Source organism: Brassica napus, chromosome A5 (genome assembly GCF_020379485.1).
Source record: "Brassica napus cultivar Da-Ae chromosome A5, Da-Ae, whole genome shotgun sequence".
NCBI classification, from domain to species: domain Eukaryota; kingdom Viridiplantae; phylum Streptophyta; class Magnoliopsida; order Brassicales; family Brassicaceae; genus Brassica; species Brassica napus.
In genome coordinates, this window is record NC_063438.1 from 8,772,085 (window position 1) to 8,782,906 (window position 10,822).

General features: G+C 34.4%; 2 protein-coding genes across 6 annotated transcripts; both read right to left on the reverse strand.

Moving 5' to 3' along the window:
- Positions 1–2,945: 2,945 nt before the first annotated feature.
- LOC125608545 (respiratory burst oxidase homolog protein C-like) lies at positions 2,946–6,723 on the reverse strand. Its single transcript, XM_048778969.1, has 8 exons — positions 6,455–6,723; positions 5,670–5,826; positions 5,510–5,558; positions 5,124–5,237; positions 4,849–5,028; positions 4,219–4,271; positions 3,512–4,053; positions 2,946–3,319 (listed from the first exon to the last, which is right to left on the reverse strand). Exons 1-8 carry the CDS (start codon positions 6,669–6,671, stop codon positions 3,198–3,200), a joined length of 1,434 nt encoding a protein of 477 aa, XP_048634926.1. The 5' UTR covers positions 6,672–6,723; the 3' UTR covers positions 2,946–3,197.
- Positions 6,724–7,324: 601 nt separating this feature from the next.
- On the reverse strand, positions 7,325–10,289 carry LOC125609469 (serine/arginine-rich SC35-like splicing factor SCL33). 5 transcript variants are annotated; one of them, XM_048780936.1, is made up of 6 exons: positions 10,181–10,289; positions 9,548–9,722; positions 9,145–9,222; positions 8,225–8,395; positions 7,999–8,121; positions 7,325–7,910 (listed from the first exon to the last, which is right to left on the reverse strand). In XM_048780936.1, exons 2-6 carry the CDS (start codon positions 9,700–9,702, stop codon positions 7,490–7,492), a joined length of 948 nt encoding a protein of 315 aa, XP_048636893.1. In that variant the 5' UTR covers positions 9,703–9,722; positions 10,181–10,289; the 3' UTR covers positions 7,325–7,489. The 5 variants fall into 5 exon arrangements, with proteins under 5 accessions (XP_048636893.1, XP_048636889.1, XP_048636892.1 ...); XM_048780932.1 differs by having other exon boundaries at positions 7,999–8,130; XM_048780935.1 differs by lacking the exon at positions 10,181–10,289 and adding an exon at positions 10,057–10,150 and having other exon boundaries at positions 7,999–8,130.
- Positions 10,290–10,822: the final 533 nt, after the last annotated feature.

A 10,822-nucleotide genomic window follows, 5' to 3' on the forward strand; every position in this document is an offset into this window, starting at 1 on the left:
CTAATTTTAATTTTTTTTTTTTAAAAAAACAACCTCTGTACTAACAAAGTGAACTAAATCAGAACTTTATTAAACCAAAAAAAAATGTAAAGCTGATTTTATTTCTTAATTTAAGTTTACAAGGGGTTTTTAGATCACTATTTTCCTTTTTTGTTTTGTAAAATCATGAATTTACAACACATATTTGATACTATGATAAGTACACAAGCCTATATCTCAAAACAAAACAAGCTTTCTTTGGAAGTCAAACCTCTTGTTTCTCCATCAGTAACTATAGTTTCAAATTTCAGAAAAGGAGAATTGTTCAAGTTAATTAAATCATTATTTAAGATCTTCACCATGGTGCAAAAATAATCGTCTGACGTTAATTTAATACAGCTTAATTAAAAGTGACGCAGTTATACGTGAATTCTCATAAAACATTTAAAATTATCAGTTATAATCAATCAAAATTAAAAATAAAAGAAGAAAGAAGTTCTCTACCTTTCGGAAAGGCCAGTATGCGGTAAAATCCTCTAGGTGGACCTTCTAGACGGGGAGATGGTCGAAAGGGGTGGAATCGTCACCAAGTATATGCATGAACCTAGTTTGGATCCTAGTTTGGTTGGCTCTCTGTTGATCAAATCATATATATATACAATATAAATTTTATAAATTAATACTCGATAAATTAATAAACACTATAAATTAATAAATTTCTCTACTTTCGAGTTGGACTGATTCAAAATATGATACAAAATGATAAATAATAAAATAATACTTTTTTAGAAAGTCTTATATAAATATATGGTCTCATTAAAATCATAAATCAATAATCTATATACATATATATTTTATATAAGTACAAACTAAACATTATATTGTTTATTCTATATTCACAATGAATTTATTTCTCTTATAAAATTTAATATATTTTGATAATGTTTAGTAAACTTATATCTAAAACCAATATTTAGTAAAGTTATATCTAAAACCACATTTGAATTCTATGAAACATAATAAAATATATACATCAAACAATATATAAATCAATCTGAAACTCTAATTTCTTAAATTTAATTAATGTATATACGGTGAAATCAATTATTTTTCTATTTAATAAATAAAAAATATTCAAAAATATAAAAAATCTGAAATAAGAAATTTTTTACAAATTAATAACTCTATAAATTATAAAATACCATATTTTTAACATTATTAATTTATATAGTCTTTAGGCTTCAACGACTGAAGAGGAGAAATAAATAAAAAACTGTATGTTTTATATAGCACAAAAAGTAACATTGTTTTGTTTAAAAAAACAAAGTAACATTGTTTTGTTTAAAAAAAACAAAGTAACATTGTTATTCTTATTCTTTTTTTTTTGTGCACAAATCTTCCATTAATTTAAAGCTCGATACCAGAAAGGTAGAGTTCAATAATACAAGCAAAGTTAAACATTAAAAAGCTTGAAACAAGATAGGAATTTGGATAAGACAACTGCGAATCCGGCAAATCTAAGAAGAAATACGGATGCGTTGAAGAAGCAACTTCGAACGTGACGAAGAGCAGGAGAGACGGCAACATCTATTCTATTAAAAGGGAAACAGTCTTGATAAATCTACTTATAAAAGTTGTTTGGACCCTTTCATTAGATTTATTTTTTTGGTCTTACCATATATTTTTGTAACATTACACGTTAATTAGATTATACCACATCTATACCCGTTTTTTGCTCTAACAAACAAATCAATAATATTACACCATATATTTACAAATTAATAAAATATTATACCAAAACTATATCAATTCTATTGGCCACCAACGACTTCTAAACATGTCCCATTAAGATTATAGCGTGACTGATCTATCCTAATATACAAAATTATGTCATTCTATTGACCTACGAACTATGAAACATTACACTCCATCTTGCCATTGATCAGACTGTTTTTTTTCTTAAATGAAAGAGCTCCTTAATGTCTTATGTTGAACTTACATGTCTTCTCTTCGAAGAAAAAATACAAGATGTCAAAACTCTTATTCAAATATCACTTATTCAAAAGTCAAACATGACTATGTTAAAGACCTAGACCACCATTTGACACAATCATACCACATTCTTCATCACACTGTTTGTTATACAATCGTACTCTTACATTCAAATACATCAAAATGTTACATCACATATACATATTATTGAAACAGTTACATATTATTTAAACCATAAGATTGGTTGATAATTACAAATTTAAAATTAAAGCTTTAAAATTGTAACAATATGTTAACAAAAAATGAATATATTGTGAATATGCTAAGTAGATATATTCTACGATTCTTTTTGTTAATAATATACTAGAGATACGATTATCAAAACAAGAAACAAAAAATAATTATCTTACTTGGTCTACAAGTTTATTTATTACGACACTAATACATCATTTTCCTTATTTCTATCAACCAAAGTATCAAAACAATTATACTTATATTTTTTACCAAGATTTTCGGTAACAATAGATTTAACTCATTTTATAATTTCTATATGATAATTTTGGGTTTAAAAGGGTGTACAAATTAAAATATTTAATAATTCAGATAATTTTAAAATTCAGGTACCCATTTAATTCTCGGTTCGGTGTTAAAATCTTGGTCTTAGAAATATATGATTTCCTTGGTTATTTATAATATTCAGTTATATTATACTTTTCGTTTTCTTTTTCATTTTTGTACGATTCAGGTTGCGGTTTCGGATAAATGTGCCCAAGCCTATACACAAACTTATATAAAAATTTATTTTTTTAAAAAATATTTAATTTCAAAAACAAACTCACGTTTCCCAAACGCGGGTCAAAATCTAGTATGTCTTATATGTCTTGCCTTTGATAACTGGCTCATATCTTCGGTTTTCGTCGAAACTAAAAATTTCTTATTCTTCTTCTTCTTCTTCTTCTTCTTCTTCTTCTTTTTTTGGTGTAAATATTCTTATTCTTCTTCTTCTTCTTATTCGACTTTGTGACAACAAAAAAAATTCTTGTTCAACCAATTGTGTAACTAATATTAGTTATTATTACATTACATCATGTTAAACATGATTTCGAAACTGAAAAATGACTCAAACACACACGCACGCACACACACGTCCAATACTTAATCATCACAACACACTTTCTTACTCCAAAATTATTTCATTAATCATCTTGTTGTACCATCATTATTTATCAGCATGGTGGGTAGAAGTTCTCTTTGTGGAAGGAGAATCTAGTTTCTGTCTTGTGTGTGAACTCCAAAGCTAGCTGCCTTAACTCCTCTGCCAGTGAAACTTCTCCACAATAAAACACTCCTGCATATACAATTTCATTTTATACCATTATATGTTTTTATAGTGTCATTAATTAATTCAATCAGAGGATGCTATTACATTCACCAATGCTTTTCAACGAGTGAAACTTAACTAGAAATTACATGATGTGACAGTAACATATAATCATGCAATTTTACGCAAACATTGCTATAACAGTGAGACAGAGCTTACCAACATGAGAGCCATAGTGATCCATGGCTATCTGTTTGTAGACGTTTTTCCAGTTAGGTTTGGCGAAGTGGGTCATGACCCTTGTCCCAGAGACAATGTCCACGCCATTTTTGGAATGGTTTAGAGACTGAAGCATACGTATGAACACAGAACGAACATCTCCTTCTTCGTAGATGCTAGTGCAATAGTTATTTACTTCAACGACTCCATTTGTGTCCCGTTCTGTTACCTCGTTCATGATGTTCTGAAACCAACTGTATGAGCCTTGATCCTTTGTTACCCAATAGAAGTAAGCCTTTCGAGTCTTCATACTTTCCTTTTCACCTTGTTGATGTCGTTGTGTTCCCTCCTCCATTTGGTTGATTTGGGAATGTTCCTTGGCCTCCACATTGTTGATGATGTCCTTGATAATGCTCATCATTGGAGCGGTCCCAATCCCAAGCCCGACCAGTAAAATCACGTTATATTTCTTGTAATTTTGTGCAGGTGCGTCATATGGACCATCAATCATGATTTTGGGAAAACTGTATGGGTTCATTTCCCTTCCAATATTAACATTGTTATAAATCAAAAATTAAAATAGTTCTGTAGTTACAGACAACTGTGAAAATGTGATATTTTAGTACCGCCAACAAAGTATATAAGTATATACTGATCATTTTCTTTAGGTTTGTTCATTTTATATGGGATTGTTACAAGATACTTACTCGCAGCTATATGCACGAAGATACTTGTCTCGGACCGGAGGTGGCTCACACACCTGATACATATACCCAACATGCTACTCAAGCTAATTTGCCTCTTTATCATATACATTTCGAAAGATTTATAAGTAAAATAAGCCTTAGAGAAAACTTCTTTGAGAGCATTTGTCCAGTCTCCCGCTACTTTTATATGAATGCTCAGATCCTCGTCTTGAGGCGCAGAAGTTATTGAAAATGGATGCCTACAAATATATATATCATGTGAACTTGATTGTCACTCAAAATAGTTTAGGGTTTCCTGACTCTTGAGACTTATTACATTTTTACGTACCACTCAAATGTTGAGATAGTTGGGCAGGTTACAAACATGTATTGACCGCTTTCATATTTGAAGTTTTTTGGCCTTGACAAGTGTAAAGTCAGCACGTTTCCAGGATAAATAGCGACTTTGCGAATTGTTACCGTGCTGACACTGGATCTGAATGGTCTTATTAGTATCTCGCATGCAGGGAAAGCTACTGGTACTGCCAAGTACATCGATGTCTAGAAATAATTTAAAGTCTCTGCGTCAGTTACATTTCTAAATCCCTAAGATTGAAGATTCCTGTTAATCTTGAACCTCGAAGTACTCACCATTTGCAAGCTATCTGATACGAAGTGTCTCAGTCCACTGTACCATCCCTTCAACGGTTTAGGGTCACGGGTAGTATTAAGCTTAAGACTTAGCATGTGGCTTAGCTTCTTGCTACCTTCACTATCTCTGCGTATATGTTGTGTCTCCGCATACGAAAGCAAGGTCTCAAGACTCTCTATCTGTTTTAGATTCACCAAAAAGTTACATGGAGAAAGAGTATTGAAATATATATTGGTTCTCAAAGATTATTATTATCGTCAAGTAAGCTTTTTACCATGATGTATCCTATATTATCTTGGTCAAGCTCTTCCATTATCATTGCAGCATATTCATCTGTCCGTTTTTGGATGTTTGGCAAATTGTTGGTGGACGAACTAAGGTTGATGATCTTTGAAACATGCACAGAGAAAAAGACAGATTAGATTTCACCTTTATTAATCATTTTCATATTTTACAGAAAACATTTGTGAGAATGATGATTGTTTGTTATTCCAGTTTATTGTGTGATTTTTTTCTCTAAATAATTTACAATATTCAGCATACATATTTTCGTTTGTGAAGATATTCATATTTATGAAGCAAAAATATTTGATATTTAAGAATGAAAGTTTTCATAAATTAACATTTGACACAATCATTAATCAGTGTTAAAATTTTCACCTGTCTGACTTGGTCTTCAGTTAATCTACCATTGGCGTCTGAATCAATCCTGCATTTCACAAATCTTGTGTCTCAACTTTACATTTTATCACCAAAGGTTGCAGAGAACAAGATAAATGCATACAAAAGTTCAAAATGGATAAAGATTAGAAGTCTTAACATGTCAAAGAAAGTTTGAAGCCTGGAATCAAAGCTTTGAGCACTTATTTGTTCCCAGAACTCCCTTAACTGGTCTCCATCGATAGTGTCTAGTGTCATAAGCCTTCTTCTAGCTAATGCGTCGAACAGTTCCAAGGCAAAGTCTATTGAATCCATCCCTGAAATCACAATACGAATTCATATTTTGATCCTAACCATTTCTTTGGTTCTAGTCTTTTGATTTAATGACTAAGGTTATTGGTTCATGGACCCCTAATCTTTTTTTTTAAGGCTATCTCTAACTGCATCACCAGAGCCGTCCTATGAAAATTTTTCTCCCGAGTCTGCATAATTGTTTAATAAATCGATTGTACTAATGAGATCCCTAATCTTGTAGGATGAAAATTTTAACTTTCTTTTATTTTATTTTTTTGTAAATCCTTAGTTTTTCATTAAAAGCTTAAATTGGGTTCAAGGTCCATAAAGCCTGTTTTGCACAATAGTCAGCTCTCACATTCAGAGCTCTAGAAATAAACCTAAAGGAGATTGTCTTAAAGGAGGAGGATAGGAGGTAGATATCATTAAGTGCTCCAAAGATCTCCAAATTTCTCTCCTTCCTCGAAAGCGTTTTGATAAGGGTTTGAGAGTCTGAGAAGATTGCAATGGATTCTAGTCCATTGTTTTCCTTTTAGAGATCATGTTTTCCTAACGCGACTTAAACCTATAATTTCCAAGGTCACTATTATGTAACAAATGAGTTTTAACTAGTGGGCCTTGGTAAATTTTCGAATTTTTGTAAAATTTTACCTATGCATTCTCCAAATTTTGACCTTGGCAGCAATCCACCACTAGTGGCCGTGATCTCAACAAACCGATTCTCGACGGCGGTCCAGCCAGCAGCACCGTCAGCCTTACTGATGAACCTGAGCGCTGTCAAGGCGGTTGAATCCTGCCGGTCCAGTCGAGCAGCTGGCTCTCTCTCTCCAGAGACCGATGTCAAGCGGTTAGAACTCCGCTTCTTCATGAGACTTATCCGTTTAGCCTTCAGTCTCTTTCCAAGGTTTGACGTCAGCGGCGATGATCCGCTCACTGAACCTAGGTCGCTGCTCTTCTCTGTGTCCCACTCATAGTCCGTTACATCAAAGCTCTCTCTCTCTCCATAGATTCGTAGAAAACAAAAATGATGATTAGATGGAATAATTTCTTTCTTGCGTCTCAAGTCAATGATCTGGCCTGACTTAAAAGAAAGAGAAAAAAAATGATAAGGAAGGTTTAGATGAAATAATCAGACAATGATCTGGCAGTACTAAAGTCCATCTTTGTATGTTTCGTCTAATCATATACAAAGATGGACTTTAGTACTGCCAGTGCATTTATCACAATTGTCTATGATAAATTTACTATCCAATAGATTTAAGAATAGATTTTAGTAATGTTTTTAATAGTTTCTTTCTTTTTAGAATTTTTTTTAATAGTTTCTTATTCTTCTTCAAATATATGTATTCTTTAGCTTAGTAACATTGATTTTGCGGAAACCATCCAAAGCTTTTAAGTACCTTCAAAGAGAGGCTTATTATCTTTTTGAATGGCTTTTGAAAATTTAACTCTCGACTTCTTCAACCCTTCTTTGAAGACCGGCGACTATGACCAGCTTAACGAGGACACAGTAACGGTAAGTGTTCCCAAAATACTCAATAAACCATCAAGACATAAAAGCCAACATTCGACCTCTACGTAGATCTCATCTTTTCAAATCATCATAACTTTTGTCTTAGGATAAGAAAAAAAAAAGAGAGACAACCATCAACTAGAGAAAACACTATTAAGAGAGTGAAGAAACAATCACTGGCTTGGTGAACGGTCTTCGTACTCCTCCTCACGCTGGCTGCGGTTTCTAGCTGGTATAGGTGTGTTGCTCCTCTTTCTCTTAGGGCTGCGGCTTCTGGCTGGTATAGGTGTGTTGCTCCGCTTTCTCTTAGGGCTGCTTCTGGTTGGTATAGGTGTGTTGCTCCTCCTCTTTCTCCTTGGGCTGCGGCCTCTGGCTGGTACAGGTGTGTTGCTCCTGCTTCTCCTCGGGCTTGGACTACGGCTTACGTTTCTTCTCGGACTAGGGCTAATGCTTCTTCCTGGACTTGGGCTACGGCTTATGCTGCGTCTCTTACTTCTAGCTGGAGTTACACTGCGACCCCTGGAGCCATTGTAGGCGGGTGAGCGCGAGTATGACCTCCCTCTAGCATATCGTTCTTCCCTGGGAGAGATAGACCTACGACAACAGAGAGAGAGATGGTGAGCATTAAAAAGGTTAATCGAGTGGAAAATGTTAGTTTGTGTAATGGAGATCAGACAAAAACCTTGAGTGATGTCTTGTAGAGGGAGGAGAATAATAATCACCACTCCGTGATCGAGATCTACCACGTCGAGGTGGAGGAGAGCGAGAGTAGTAACGAGGGGGACTACGCCTCCTGTCTCGAGACCTGATGCTCCTACCAACACAAAAGGTCAGGTTATTGGCATCGCTCTACATTAAGGACTCTTATTGATAAACAGAAACATTAAAAAAGAGAAAGATCAATGTACCTTCCTCCACCACGCTCCCTTGCTCTCATTTCAGTCGGTTTCTTCCTGTTCTCTTCTGCAAACACAACAGTCAGCTCACGCCCAAGTAGATGGTAACCATCCATTTGATATTTTGCCTCCGCAGCATCAGCAGGATCCACAAACTGTACGAAACCAAACCCTCGCGGATCTCTGCATATTGAAAAAAAAACAGGATCTCAGACTAAGAACCAAACATACAAAATGACAGACATAGATGCACCACTTTACAACACAAGCCTGTTAAGGGACAGTTGGCAATATGATCCCCCTGCAACAGACAATATCACAGGATAAACATGAAATAAGCAAGCACTTGCCTGCTTATTGAAGACCTTGATTCATCTTCAAATCGAAGAAAAACTCAACTTCACTTCAACTCTTTCACTACCATACACAACATCTTCATAAAAACTCTAATTGATGTCTTCAATTCTTTAGATTCACTGCTAAACCTCAACAACTTCAATTAACACACACATGAAACATATCAAGCAACAATGCATCCTTCTCCTTAAGCGACTAAAAATGTACAAGTCTGAACAAGTGCTAAATTCAAAAAACCTAATCCATACACGCTTTTATCGACACTGAATAACTGAAAACTAGGGGGGGTGGGGGGGGGGGGGGGGGGGGGGGGGGTTTAAGGCTTCAAACGAAGATCTCATCTCAAAGAAAACTAGGAAGAAAATGGAGGCTAATTTTGGTTTATGGAATAAGTGCATATTAGAAGATTCTGGTAAGTATCCATGAGGAGATACATAGAAATGGAAAAGGAAAGAGGACTAAACGTAGTAAACAAAGATTCAAGGATGGAAAAGAGATATTATCTAATCAGAACACAAGTAAAAAAAAATAAAAATAAAGTGGTTAAACAATAGATAACTATTAAACATGCTCACCCAGTATAGTAATCCCTAGGCATATAGATGTCCTTAAGAGGCCCAAACTGCTCGAATGACCTCCTGAGATCTTCTTGCCTGAAAGAAAGGGAAGATAAATTAGAGAGAAAGTAAAAAAGGCAAAAAAATGAATAAAGATTGGAGTCATAGTCAACTACACCAGAGAAGTATGGTTTTCATGAACCGCAAAAACGTAAGAGTATCATGTTGCCAGAATTCTATCACCAAACATAGTTATCAATATAGCTTTGATGACATACATAAACTTTCTTAACGTCTTCACAGTAGATAAAAGAGAAAATCATGACTAGATATGCTTAAGAGGTATCCAAACAATTATACAGTCCTAAGCAGAAGAGGAAGAAGGGAGTTGTAGAGAGAGAGAAATCAAGTATGTATATACCTGCAGTCATGGCGTAGATTGCGAACCAAGAGACTGGTCGGGAGGTCCACGCTACGAGCTCCACCGTAACGGCCTCCTCTAGGGCTTGGGCTTCTTCGACCCCTCCTCCCATAACTCCCCCTTGGTGGTGACGGAGTGTAGCTCCTTCCCCTCATTGCGGCAAGCTTCAACTTCTCTGTCAGCCAATCAACACAAACAAACCAGGTAAGAAAACAAAAGCACAAACGTCTGAATGTTTAGGACACAAGAGACCACAAAGGCAAGAGCTGTAACACTAGAATCTGAAAGAACTTCAAAGAAGGATTCGCTTCTCTAGAAAGATCATCTATGTTCCAATTGAAAAACTAAATTATATCGAAGAGACCAACCTATTAACTTAGATCGCAAACAGTTCAGATGGAAACAGAATCGGCTCAGAAAAGTTATCTATGCATAGACACAAAAACACGACAACTTTGGTCTAACGAAACGGTTCAATCCTTACTACGATTAACAGATAAACAAAGAACCTCGATCCACTACGGAGACGTGTACAGAATAAAGGAATCGTGGCTGGATTATTCGACCGACAAAGACGAGGGTTTAGGGTACATACGGTAGGAAGACGAGAAAGTTATCAGCGAGAAGACTTACCGGAGAACGAAGGTCGGCGGCGATAGAACAACAGGAAAAGCGTTGCGCGGTACGAGTTGGTCCAAGTATTAGCGTTGCTGTTAGGTTTTATACGGAGATTGTTTTTCCATTTAAGCCCCCAAATATTTATAAATCCTGATTTTGGCCTCCAAGTATCTATTTTATAGAATGTCCCCTTCACCGATTTAATTTTGGTTTCCACTTTCAGGTAAAAAAGACACAAAATTAACTTCATTTTTCTTACCACTCTGAGAACATCTTCGACAATGACACCAAATTTAGTGTTGAAATTACACTAAATTTGATGTTTTGGTGTTATAATTTATTTGTTATTTCTAACAATAACACCAAAGTTTACACCAAAACTAATACTATATGTTATTTAATATTTTCAGTTTTAACTTTTATATTGTTACTATTTATAATTGGTAAATAATTATTTATAACATTTAGATTATTATTTTTATTTTTATTATTGGTAAGTGATAAATGATAATAGTCATTTGGTGATTTATTTTAAAAATTAAAATTTATTTTTTGGATTATGTGAAAATAAATTAAAAATAAAAATAATATGATATATTTATGTTTAATTTCAAATTTGATAATAATTAAACTATATTATTAAATGAAACATAATCA